Raw genomic sequence first — 14,047 nt, 5'->3', positions numbered from 1 at the left:
TACCTAAAAAGTCTTCAAATAAAACAAATTAGGCTCTAATGGTGACTTAATTTTGTAGACAAGGATTTCTTAGTACCTACGTGGACAGTAGGTGTTGAGACCTGCCAGCGACCTGGAAGACACCTACTTCGATTCTCAATTAAAACAAATTATTTTGTGGCTTGAACTTATTGTTGAGAGTTATTTCTGCGAACCAGGATTTCCTGTTACGTACCTTGAATTGTAGATGTTGAGTGTTGGGTTTGGGAAAGGAGGCCTATGAGCAAGAGTTTGTGGAGTGAGTAGCGACCTGTCAGCCGGAATTCCCGAATGTTGACCCATCGGTCTGGCCTGTAGAGTCTATACTGCTTGCTTGCAATCTGTAGGTCGGTCGGCGACCTGCTTTGTACAGGATACGAGGCGGGTCGCAGCCGATATCCACCAAACTATCTATTGTGGCTAACACTACTTACAGCCAGTCATTCCTTGGCCATCCGGGTTGTACAGCCCGCTTCATAACTGACCGAACACTAGGTCGAGCTAAAAAACCTTTCTTTATACTTATTTTTTTTATAATACAGGTATAAATGGATATCAAAAATCGTGGGATTGGTTTCACTTATAACCGTGTTAAATTGTAAAGCAATAATACTAGCTATTTAGCCGATCATTCCAAATATTTTGTAAAACAATGAATTTTTTAATAACACAAAAAAACATTAAAAATATTCAATCTGCTTATTATATTATACGGTGACCGGATAAATCATCACAATGATAATTCATCACATCTTTAAAAAGTTATATAAAGTCATGGAAAGTGATGAAACAAGTAGGTTAGGTTAATTTTTTTATCGTTTCTAATGACTTTATATCACTTTTTAAAGGTGTGTTGAATTGTCACTGTGTTGAGTTATCATGGAACCATATTATACACCCGATTCCAGTATTTTTTCATGAAATGTGTGAAAATAATATATGAATGTAATATTAAATAATTAAATTATTTACTTTGTTGGTGTTGTGAAGAACACGTTACTTAATAATAAATTACAGTATGTATAAGCAATCAAACAAATAATTGAAACACACAAAATGAATTACAAAAAAAAAATTATAAATAAATTATTAGTTTCACCTCATACGTGCATTGGTGCAGACATTAATAAAATTTAGCTTCTTATAATTAAACCCCAATTTTTAGAGAACTAAATTCCACTACAGTTAGGTTATTTGCCCCACCCTACCGAACACCCACTAACTTTTCATGAATAAATCAGTTAATACAATAGTACTTTTTCACATACAAGATTTTACTATTGCGATCGTTTCGCTAATAACTTTGTACAACCATATATAGATAGGCAATCCCATGACGTACTTATACATCACGATTCTTACGATTTTATCTATAACCACTAAGCAGTCAGGCGGTTCACAAGAGGCTCTGAGAGCTCGAAAGCTCTCGCTCATCAGAACTGAGAACACCGGAATCCTCGAATCCCAGCTCTAGAGACCTTCACCCCGGATCTCGATGATTTCGACCTCTCGCATCCATAAAGCACTCTGTATATATTTTTTTAATATTATTTCCAAATGTTAAAGGTATCTGATAGATACGAGATGCGCGCAATTTACCATTCTGCTGTCGGGACATTCGATTAAACATTGATTTGTTATTATACAATACCCACACTCACGAGTCTCGAGCAAAAAAATGGAAATTAAACGAGAACATCTTCTATCCAATGTGAATCAACGTGGAGTTTTTTTTTTGTATCTCGTTTTTAGCAATCTGCATTGAAGATTGATGGTCATTCAATAATTGTTAAACCATATTAGCTACATGGCTACCCACTCTGACGGACAGACGATCCATTTTTAATAAAATATAAATAATAAATTACACCCGACAAAAACATTGAGCTGGCAAATCCACATAATATATTATTCAAGGAGGTTAGCAAATAATAATGTAGAGCGAATAGAAATTGGATGTTCTAAAAAGACGACTCCACGTATTGAACCAGTTGCTTGCTTCATAATACAAAATATTTGCATGACAGACGATGCTCATCGCTCGATGCACAGTAGCGCGCAATTTTCCAAAATAAAAATATTGATTTTTTTTATGTGAACCGCATATGAGTCCCAATTGTTACGAAGCGTTTGGAGTCAGTGAGACTATGGCTTCCCCATTCGGATGTTGTGAGGCTGAAGGAAGTGTTAATATTTCTATGTTTGATACCTACAGACAATTCGATTAATGATCAATCATTATAATGATTTACTAAAACAATTTAAAATATCTAACTACCTTTTTTGTTTGTATTTTGTTTTAAATATATTAATATATATTTTTTTAAAAGCAATAATTATTCGCCTGAAACACTCATCCACATTAAAAAATATCCTGATAAAAGATACATGACGCCAACGGGACTCGAACCCGTGTCCCTTCGATTTCCGGTCGACAGCTCTGACCACTGAGCTATGGCGGCTTATCTCTTACCCGCGAAATGATTCAATATATACTAGTGTTTCATTCAACAATTACTGCTTGTTACATTTTTTCCCTTTGTTACCCTTTGTGCTATGCATAAAAAAACCTTGTCTTAAAACATTAGTTTACCAAAATAATAATTAATAATTTATTTATTTTAAAGTGATTAAAGTTTTTAAATTGTTTTACTAAATCATTAAGGTAAGTATTTTTGCTGGTAGATCGAGCAAACAAATTCCACCGCCTCATTTGATATCGCCTATTTTTTAATCATTAAAATAGAAAGGTAATTTTTAAATTACATCTTTTTTACTTCCGGGATAGTGGTCAAAATTTTTGTATCGAACCATCGGCCAAGATTATAATATATCGATGATCAAAATAATTCAATTTATGCATTATAATGAATTTTGAACTTGTTGAAATGTTTCGATAACTAATTAATTCGAACAATCTATCATTTCGAAATGGATAGATCGATTATGCCCATCACTCGGTCGCTTGCACAATCCGCACGGTAATCGAGCACTTCGGCAATATACTAATAATATGCAGCGATAGGTGATTGGTGATTTGATTACTGTAGCTTGGTGACTTTCATCGAGCCGGATCTGATCGTGGTGGCCTGCATGCTCTGCATGCGCCGCGGCCGCTCTCATCGACTCCGACTCCGCCTAATGTGTGAACTTGGTACATGCACTCTGTGTACATAAATATAATATGTAGATATCCCACTAACCTTCATAATTATTATACATATTTTAAAGCGGTTTCTTCTGGTCCGGGTAACACGATTTTGAAATTTGGAAGCAGCGGAGTGATGAAATCATTAAACTTAAATGAAATACATTTCCAAAATTCCTGATATAAATAAATTACCATCTTTATGTCCATCGCTTTAGGTCTTCGAAAAAAGGAAATTGCTACATAAAACAAATACTTAGTGTTAATTTCATTTGAGATTATATTGATATATTAAATTCAAATTAAAAAATATATTTATTGCACAAAAATACATAGAGTACAAAGTATGGCTTATAGGTTACATTATATTTCTTCCAGATTATTATTATTATGAATGTAACCTTTGGATTCTGAACAATCAAAAATATTTTCAATAAAAGCAAACAAATCAAATCCTTCAATAAATCCAACTTTGTGATTTCTTCGGCGGAGTTAAGGAGGACAAGGTTCAGGGAGGTAAAGAGATAATAATCTGAAGGTGCTAGGTCAGGGGAATGCGCGGGGTGGTTCAGGACATACCATTTAAACGAGGCAAGCAGTTCCTTCGTGGCGTTGGTCGTGTGTGGTCTGGCATTGTCGTGCAGCAGGCTGACTCCCTTTGTCAGCATGCCTCTCCTCTTGTTTTGAATCGCCATCCTCAATTTTTTTAGTTGATGGTCTCCCCTTGAGGCAGATATACAATCAAAATTATGCCTTGACAGTCCTTAAACACGGATGCCATGATTTTCTTGGCTAAAATTGTGGTTTTGAACTTTTTGACGGAGGGTGAAGAGGTGAGAACCGTTTTTAAACTCGCGATACCACTTGTACACACTCGTACAATTCATAGTTTTATCACCATATGCAGTTTTAACCTCATTATAAACCTCAAACGGAGGTTTTTCCTTCCAAACGAGATAACGGATGACGCTGCGTATTTCGCATTTGGCGGGAGATTGGATTGACATTTTTCACGAAACGTGTTGTCGCGGCGACACTTCTCAACATACTGACCTTGAACAGGTCTTGTTGCGGAGGGGAAGAGTCAGGCTACACGTAAGTGTAGTCAACATGTCGAAAATAAAATTCATTCGGTCGTGAGAGCCTCAGTACACTTACTTTCTGGATACGCCTCGTAACACTAATTAATCAAATAAAATTCACTTGCGCACGCCGGGATTAGGACCCGCGACCTTCGGCTTGCTAGTCGAGAGCCTTACCCCTCGACCACGGAGGCCGTATTGTAAATCGCAACAGATTGGTATAAAATTATTTTTGCCGACATATTCGAAAAATATATTGTGACAGGTATTTTCTTACAAGATTTCAATTTCCATTTTATTTCCTTAAATATTGAGTGTACTAAAAAAGCAGAACAGATTATTGAAGGAAAAACAATTAACTGACTGTAGGCTAGAATATGAGTGTACCGGACGTAAAAATTATAATGTCTATTTTGAGGACAATTAAGAGCATTCCTGAAAATATTAATATCACCAGAAGAAAAAAAAATCTGAGCAATTAAACTGTAATGGCAAAAGGAAATAATTAATTTATCAACGATAAAATATGATATACATAAAACGAATCGCATAATAAAGAAAAACGAAAAACATGAAATACGATAAACGCTGTAAGGATGACCCAAAATGTTCACAGCGCGGAAAATTTCCATGTGACAAATTTAATATTATAACACAATCTTTAAAATATTATGTAGGTAGTTCTTTAATCATCGGTGTAAAACTTTGCACGGCATGTAAGTGAATAATTTATTAATGAGGTGATGATATCCTCCTACCGTCTCAACAACTTCTCCATAAGGCCTTATGATATTTCACATTTAGGTCACCGTCTCTTGTACCAAACATAATAATTATTATTTTGTGGCTTGTCATTATTTGACATCGATACGCCCTTCGGTTGCAGAGTGCAGTGAGCAAATATTATTGTTTAAGGATTTACGAGTTTAATTTTCAATGATTCCTGCGAATCTTGACTCATATTATCACGAGCTAAGGAGGTGTGGAGTAACGATGAGCACAATCGAGATAACAGTGGAAACTTTTCTTTTGTGGAATTAATCGATAGGTTTTGTGGCTTGTCATTATTTGACAATGATACGCCCTTCGATTGCAGAGTGCAGTGAGCAAATATTACAGATTAAGGATTTACGAATTTAATTTTCAATGATTCCTGCGAATCTTGACTCATATTATCACGAGCTAAGGAGGTGTGGACTAGCGATGAGCACAGTCCAGATAAGAATGGAAAATTTTCTTTTGTTGAAATAATCGATAAGTATCTGTGTCTTTTACGACATTCCAAATATGTCTGTCGCATCTGAGCGCATCAACACAATTTTATAGAAAAATATTAACTGTTGAAAAAATATCAAGGTCTGTTATTGCTATGATGGAGTTATTAGAACTAACCTAGACAAAAACAGCTTAACAAATTACAGGGCCGCAATTAATGTTTCATAAATACAATCGGGATGGTAAAAAATACATCGTGCTAAAATACTCCTTTTCTGATAGCAGTCATTGCGCAAATCTGAGTGTTACAATATAGTTACTACATTTGAATTAGACTTCGCGCCTAAGACATAAACGGATATGTGGTGTGTTGACTCAGCACAAAAATATATATTTTTGTCATTCAGAGAATCACAAAAACAAAATTCTAAGGAAAACTAGAAGTCACGAAAAGAAATTATATTTCTGATAAATGATAATAAATTAAACACTTATATATTTCTCTTTCGGATAAGAGTGTATCCGTTGACAACTAGTTGTGCTTAAAACTTTCTATGATAATATGGTATCTTTCTCCAAAATTTTCTAAACAAAGAAACTAAAATTATTAGTTCGCCTGACTTGTAATCCATTGTTAACAGATCGTTTGCCGTCTCTAGTTCAAAGTTATTTTAATGGATCTTGCTCGGCAGACGCAGTTGGTGAGAAATTCAACGGAGAAAAAACCCGTCCGAAGTAATTCTATGAGAGAAGTTGTTATTACTACTTATAATTTCGTAAAACTGTGAAATATTTCTCCTCTGCAACAATATAACCATGTGATATCGACGACATCCGTGGTCGAGGTGTCAGTTCTCGACTAGCAAGATGGAGGTCGCGGGTTTCAAATCCCGGCGTGGGCAAGAAAATTTTATTTGAATAATTTGTGTTATTCCAGAAATTACAAATTAAAAATAATATATAGTATATTTGCGGCACGATCCAGAATGAAAGATACTCTCAGTATCGCCCTGGTGTAAGAACACCATTCAGAATTGAAACCTTGCTTGAATGGCTTCGGCCGTGTTTGGTGACTAGATCTGAACAGCCAGGTACTACCCACCTTCCTCTTCCCCTCCCCACTACCTTCAGCCTCACAACTTACCCCGATTGTGGATGCCAAAGTATCACTGGCTCCAGACGGTTGGGACATGTGCGGTTTCACACATTAACAAAAAGTACAGTATTTGCGTGTGACACCGCACAAGATTTCTAAATGCCCGGAGCCAGTGGGACTGAACAACCCAAATTTGAGGAAAGTTGCGAGGTTGAATGTTGTGGGCAAGGGAAAGAGACAGATACAATTAGAAAGTACCTGGATATTCAGATCTAGTCGCTAAACTTACCAAAAATCATTTTAACCAACATTTCAATTCTGAATGAATTTCTCTCACCAGGACTATACTGAGTATCTGCCGCCCTGAAAATAAACATAATAATATTATAATTGACTTAACTCCTCAGGCTAATTCTTTCAGTTTTGGGAACAAACACCTTTTAATCGCAAAGTCAATTTGTTCGCTTTTCGGAACAGCTCGTATGGTCTCATAGAAATCGTTGTGTCTCCCTTATCGGCATAGTTAGAAATATGAACTAAACGATGTTGGAAAGAGAAAACACCAAGCTTTATATTCAAATATAGAAGTTAAGCACAGAATAATTAAAATGCACACCTTCATAAAAACAAAAGGTTCCGTCCACGATTTGAGAAAAATATAAGAAATTTTGTGATTTTTTTATTAATTATTTTTATATCAAACGACAAATATGTGAGTTGGCAGTAATTTTTATAATACATCTGTCTATTAAAATATGTATTTTTTCGTTTTCAGTAATATTAATTTAGTGTTTAGACGAAAAAACGTAAAGTGAGCTATTTTTAAAACTTTTTTTACGTTTGATTTCAAAAATTTAATACCTTATTTAAAATTTGAAAGCGTTTATAACTTTCAAAAACAGTTTTTAGTTTTCTGAAATATACCATTTATTCGGATTTTATTGATAAGCGAAAATACACACAAATTCACCTACTATTAGACGGCATCTTTAAGAAACGTAACAGTCAATATGCCTGAAGGGTTAAATTAAATACACGAATGAACTCATACGTTTTTATTTGTCCTCGCTGGGTTTGAACAGGCGACCTTCGGGTCCAGTCAGTCCAATGCCAAGGAACTGACCGTTCTGCCGTAGAGCTACGGTTTTTCCCAATAATCAAACCGCCTCCCATCCACTTATCCGAGAACCGCACATGTTCAAATCTCCATATTCACCATAATAAGTGCACGAGCGATATCCATAAAGGAAAAAATAGATCATTAATCAATCAGACCTGTTATATTGATTTCAAAGGTTCGTTTTTCTGAGTACGACGCCAAAAATTCGCAGTATTGGGATTTCCAGAAGAGGTTGGGTGCGATCGACTGCCGTGACGTACATAATAAACTCTATAGCCTTGAGATGAATGTTCCTAGGAAATTCTACAAATCGAAGCGAATCCAAAAACTGGCTGAACTTTCTATGTAAAGCCAATTCTTCGGTATTGGAATTCACAATTATTCGATACAGACGTTCGCAAGACGCGGCCCGCAGCCCACTTATTTCTATAATACATATAATATGTCAATTTGAGAGGCGGGTATAGGTATCGCCGCCCCGGGAACCATTCATTTGATAACCAACACCCCTGCCATAGGTCACCCGAAATGGTTCGCTACGTTTGGTGACTTGGCAGGGTTCATGGGGTGAGGATTGTCTACGTCTTGGCGGCGGATGCGTCTGCCCACCTGCTGTGTGGCAGGTCTTTTTAGAGATCTTTTTATTTCTACAGCAGGACTCTCTCGATCCATCGCCTTGCATCGCAATGGGAAGGATGAATTCAAACGTCCATCACTTCTGAAAACACTGGCCCGCAGATTCCTGCCCACCTCTCATACCTTTCCTTAAAAATACCTTCCACATAGCATCCCGATAAGGAAAATAACGACATAGCATATCTACCAGACTGCAGGACTAACTTGCCAGTGGTCCGTGCCTGTGGGGAGAGCAATCTTGCTGTTGAACAGAATCAATTCGGATATCAACATTTTTAGCATCAATGAAGCTGCCTTTAAAAGGCAAACTCTATTATTACTAGTATAGTTGATATACCCACTATTTATATTAATGTAAGAATTTTTGACCAAATGTATTTTAAAAACGCAATAAAATTAACAATTTTGTAATTTAAAAAAAAATGAAAACACTGAATTGAATTGAATTCCCAAAGATTACATAGGCACTGAGGAAAACATAATTTCCTGAGGGCCTCCTGAGTGAAGCTACTGTAAAAAAAGTAACAGATCTAAGTATAAGTAAGGGTGTTATCATGCCGAAACGTCGGTCTGACCATTAACACTAGCCTACGGCTAAAGATTCATCTAGTTTTTTTAATTGAAATAAATCATTTAAAACTAAACATGTACACATATACTTGTAAATAATAAATCGACGTGGAATTTTATTTTGCGATGAAACGGTTGTGATTTTGATGCATCGTTGATAGTAATCGCCGATATCTGTTCGATTATTTTTATGATTATCCAAAAAGCGCTTTTACTTTATCTACCTAGGAAATATTTTTCAAACAAGACTTTACAAATTCACAAAAATGCTTTATTATTAGAAAAATCACGCCATTTAGATTGATTACTTTATTGATTACAACAAATATTTTATGACATTTTTCCTATTCATAATTTCTTCTTATTATATTTTACCTAATTTTTCAAATAATGGATATATAAGCATCAATCAGTAATTTAAAAAAAAGTTTAATATTTACCTAACAGCCGCACTTTTGTAAACACAGATTATGGAAATTACACTTCGTTTCAACTTAATTACTACAAGACAACATTATTTTTCTCTTATTCCGCTTCACTCTTAATACGCAATATTTCACTTTCAAATAAATGGATTTAGCTTTATTAATTCAAAACATGATTTATTATGTCGGGGGAGACGGAAAAATACGCACTTTTAATTTTAATTTCGTTTATTAAGTCACTTACGCGATATGTCAATTAGTATGCTGCGGCGACTATGTTCATATCAAGAGTTGGATTATATTCAAAGTATCGTATTAGAATTAAATCACAGACCAGTCTATACAAACCTAGCGTAGCCCACAAACTACCTACTTGAAAACTGGGATATAACTCTAAAGGGGACGCGAGCAGGCGTTATTAAAGGTTCCCCAACATTTATAGTAACTTTTAGTAATAATATAACTAAATTCAAGTATTAATTCAAAGTAAACATTCCATATTTACCGTGAAGCGGAATTCGTAACCTTTACCCTTTTAGTAATTGTTGAAACGAAGTGTAATTTCCAAAATCTGTGCCTAAGTGTGGCGGTTAGGTAAATAATTACAAAAAATTGTACGTAGGTACCTACCTACTTGTAAAAGTATGAACTGTTACAATTATACTTTTACACCTCCTGAATTCGTATTTGGTATGAAATACAATTCTAGTAAGGACTGTTGATCACAAAATATTAATTAAAAAGAATTGAACAATTTCACCGGATTGGATAACAATCATTAAACCTTGTTTAGAGCAATCGCTGGCAATGCAAAATAATAATAATTCTAGCATGATTGATTTTCAGGCAAGTACTTGAAGCCTACAGCATCCGGGTTCGGATTTGGAACAGTCGTATGGATATGGATATACCTAGTTAGGAAAGTAGGGCCTTGTCTTAAATATATCGTAAGTAGCGCGACCTTATTTCTCCCTGTATGTTATTAATTTACAGCTATATATTTAAAATAAATACTTAATAAACAAGTGCCTACCGATCAATACAAGTATTGACATTGGCGAAAATTATTTATTATTCACAAGACGATACGAATACGTAGGATAGACGTCGGTGTGTACATGTGTACATTAAAAATAAGACCTTATATTATGTTCTAATGTGTTCGTATGCACCTCCTGGCCGTAGTAAGGGGGAGACCTGTTGATTTTTAGGTGGAGGAAATAGAAAAGTTATCGTTAGCATGTTTTTCATGGTAGGTACCTAAGCATAACACTTCCAATGCTAAATGCGATAGATAAAAAAAGCAAATCAGAATATTATATTATTAAACATAATAAATAACATAAAGGTGACGTAACGTATTCTGATTCTTGGCCAGCAAGGTGCAAAACGGGAAACAAAATGTCATAATAAAAAAATAAGAAATGTAAGAATGAAAACTCACAAATAACGTAAAATAATATTGGTTAGCCTGTGGCAGATTGAAGTAGATAGTGCCAAAACAAGGTTATATTCTCACAGTTGACGTAGTTTGGTTTCAATGAACAAAACAAATGACGTGCTATGAACAATATTCCAGCGATCTTTACGTCCGGGTCCAAAAGTGGCCCCATAACAACGTAGGTAACGCATTCACCCACTTCATTCATATTATTATTTTCAGATACAGTTTGATATCAAATTCCTACCTGGTTGGTATTCACCGATTCCATTTATATTTGTTTAAAAAACAATACACATTCCACAAGGAAATAACAATTTACACAGTTTAAAAGTAGTCATCGATCACCATGTTCACATAAAATTTAATATCACCAAGCTAAGTGGACTGTCTTGAAATATTTACGGCAAACAATGTCTTTACTGAAGCGGATAACTTTTAAGCGCTTTGATTTATTTTTAATTATTATTTTGATGTATCTACGAATGTCGACACCCTGTGAGAAAATAAGATTTTCCGAACAACCATAGAATTCACATTGACATGCATTGACATCACAAGTGCATAGAAAAATATAGAGTATTTATTTTTATGACCATTAAGTCAATTCTAACAAGAAAACGAAAGTTTTTCCCTCGAGTCTCTTTTCCGCAGTTTTATTATATGTGTTTTATTTTATTCAATGTCAATTTATAATCAGGTATTATATATTATCATAAAAAGTTTCAATTACACATCAATATTTTTTGCGGTCACAAACACACCTGACTCAATTCAAGTAGTCTTGTCGGTAGTCACTAAATTTTACCATTGTAGTTTTTCTACCATAGATAATAATATAATGTGTCATATTTTGATATTCTTATCGAACTTGTCAAACCATTGTCAAAGTTTGTTTTCGATAAAAGTGGTGTAGTGTTTCGTTCTCTTCTAATTAAAATCTATATCGTCGCCTTCTCAAGACTTGAATTTTTAACCTTACCATTGAAATCAATAAACTTTCATGGCGGAAGAACTGAGAAAATACCTTAACCAGCTACTCGACAAGTATGTAGTAATGATTTTTTTTGCATAAATTGCTTATCTTTACAATTTTTTTAAAATTTTGGTATGTGACCAACCATGAATTTGGAATAATCTTATTTGAGCAGCATTGGCACTGAAAAAGTCTTCGGAAAACGTAATGGCTGAACAGACCCGTGAACATTTTGGGCATTGTATCACAAATATTGATTTTTTGCAGGGTTAATGGATTGCATTGCATTCTTATAACTGATAGAGATGGTGTTCCTCTGGTGAGAGTAGCAACCGATAGGGCCCCTGCCCTCGCCCTGAGGCCGAACTTCATCTCCACATTCGGGATGGCCACAGACCAGGGCAGCAAACTTGGTCTGGGGAGGAACAAGTCTGTGATATGCATGTACTCCAATTACCAGGTAAATTCCACTATGATTCCTTGTACCAGCGCCTTAGAAAGTTCACAGTATTTTATGTAAGCTTTTGCTGAATTATTAATGTAATTTCCAATATTACCATTTCTTCATTTTTACTATTTTAGTGTTATCACCTGTAATCATCATTTCAATATGTTTTATACCTACTTTAATTTAAATGAGTTCAACATTTATCAAGCCCTGACCACATATTAAAACTAAATGTTGTACATAATCGAAATGTGATTCGAAAATCAATAAAATGATTAATCATTCAATACAATATTAGCGACAAATAATAAAAAGGTTTGGTCGCATCTAGGAATTGAACCCAGGACCTCGGCCTCGCCCGGGTTTTGCTCTACCGCTGAGCTATCTTATCCTTATTCGACCCTATCCCCTTCGGACATATATTTTTTCATTTTTTATCGTACTTCGATAATAATAATAATAATAACATGGAATTTATATAGTGCAGTTTAGTGTCATTTCACTTCAAGTGCGCTTAACTACTCGTATAACAAACTTAAAAAAAAGGTAATTCAGTATTAATGGTTCTTAAAATTATTCCTACAGTGTGCCTTACCCAATACAGATCTAATATTATAACACTAAATACACTGTTTATACAAAGTGATGATAAAACTTAGAATAACAATAACAGTAGGACAGGACAAAACACGAATATTAAAACTAAAACATAACATAACATAAACATTCGACTAAGAACTACTAACATTATCTTAATTTTCTTGACACTTATTTTTACTGGCTGCTATCTTTATGTACGATCGCAAGATTCTTCCCAAACTAAATTCAATCTAGATAGTGTCTTGGATAAATATATCCATATTTTTATGTGCGACATCTATTGACTTTTCTACAAGTCTAGGATGAATATTTTTTATTTTTTGGAATTACTTAACCCATCGGCAAACCTGCCGCCAAGATTGGGGGCTGCACTTTTTTCGTATCGTCATATTGCCCGCCCCATTGGGCGACTTAAACTTTTCCCACATAATTAGATAGTACACAATAAAATTATAATTAAACCGGTCAGTGGTTGAGTGGGCATAGCGCTTGGGTCTCACCCGAGCGTCGTGTGTTCGATTCCTCGGCTGGCTAAGTCCTCCATCACAACACAAGCAACATTTTCGGCTTTCTGTGGTGGTAGTAGGAGATTTTCAAACATTGTTGGGTTATTCGTAACCTGGGAATGTTTGTCTTTCTTTTTAAAAAATTAAAAAAATATAAAAGCATAAAGTGTTTAATTTGTTGAAATATGGGGTGCAATACTGCACAGTAATCCTTCTAAAGTATGCACAGATGTCAAAAATAAAAATTAGTTGCCGATGGTTAGATGAGTATAACCTCAAATTTTAATATTTTATTATTACAATTTAAAGTTTTACTCATTAAGTTATGCCAAAAAATAAAATAATTGTCAACATCCCCCCTGACGATAGCTCAAATAATTGTTTCAAAAATTTTTGGAATGTCATTCTATTACTAATTAGTTGAATTATATATTTTAGGAAATTGATTTCTCTATAATTATTCTCATTAGTTTTAAGTAAATGAGATGGTCTCGAAAAAATATTAATAATTTAAAGAGTTGTACAAAATTATGTTTACAGGAAAAAAATGATGTTTGGTTTCAGGTCATTCAAATAAACAAATTGCCTTTGGTGCTGACATTTATTGGGAGTGATAACTGCAACACCGGACACATCATGTCCTTAGAAGAACATATAGATCCATTATTAAATGATCTGAAATTGGCCGTCACCGAGTCATGAATATATACTTTTTAATTGTTAATTATTACAAAATCATAATTAAACATAAATAATGTTGTCATTA

The 14,047-nt window shown here is 34.5% G+C and overlaps 2 protein-coding genes across 2 annotated transcripts in view; one reads left to right on the top strand and one right to left on the bottom strand.

Annotated features, from left to right (window-relative positions):
• The window catches only part of LOC149426167 (endoribonuclease rege-1-like), a 50,181-nt gene extending 38,886 nt beyond the window's left edge, over window positions 1-11,295 (bottom strand). Inside the window, exon 1 of the mRNA XM_089639896.1 lies at window positions 10,999-11,295. Coding sequence (XP_089496022.1) covers window positions 10,999-11,022 — 24 coding nt within the window. The 5' untranslated portion in view covers window positions 11,023-11,295. The remainder of the gene's footprint in view (window positions 1-10,998) is intronic.
• A 297-nt stretch (window positions 11,296-11,592) lies between these two features.
• Window positions 11,593-13,983, top strand: Lamtor3 (Late endosomal/lysosomal adaptor, MAPK and MTOR activator 3). The gene is made up of 3 exons (XM_089640768.1): window positions 11,593-11,798; window positions 11,995-12,187; window positions 13,846-13,983. Exons 1-3 carry the CDS (start codon window positions 11,755-11,757, stop codon window positions 13,981-13,983), a joined length of 375 nt encoding a protein of 124 aa, XP_089496894.1. The 5' UTR covers window positions 11,593-11,754.
• Window positions 13,984-14,047: the final 64 nt, after the last annotated feature.

The sequence above is a fragment of the Hesperophylax consimilis genome, chromosome 1, assembly GCF_061612785.1.
Source record: "Hesperophylax consimilis isolate HC1 chromosome 1, BYU_Hcon_1.0, whole genome shotgun sequence".
In the NCBI taxonomy this organism is placed as follows: Eukaryota; Metazoa; Arthropoda; class Insecta; order Trichoptera; family Limnephilidae; genus Hesperophylax; species Hesperophylax consimilis.
The sequence above is the reverse complement of the archived record's forward strand: the minus strand, read 5'-3'. Positions and strand labels throughout refer to the sequence as shown.

What these genes read in the sequence shown, in the direction of transcription:
- Lamtor3 (XM_089640768.1), top strand. Translation starts at nt 11,755, where the DNA reads ATGGCGGAAGAACTGAGAAAATACCTTAACCAGCTACTCGACAA. An exon ending in CTTAACCAGCTACTCGACAA is followed by an intron (nt 11,799 to 11,994) that starts GTATGTAGTAAT and finishes GATTTTTTGCAG; the next exon opens with GGTTAATGGATTGCATTGCA. An exon ending in GCATGTACTCCAATTACCAG is followed by an intron (nt 12,188 to 13,845) that starts GTAAATTCCACT and finishes GTTTGGTTTCAG; the next exon opens with GTCATTCAAATAAACAAATT.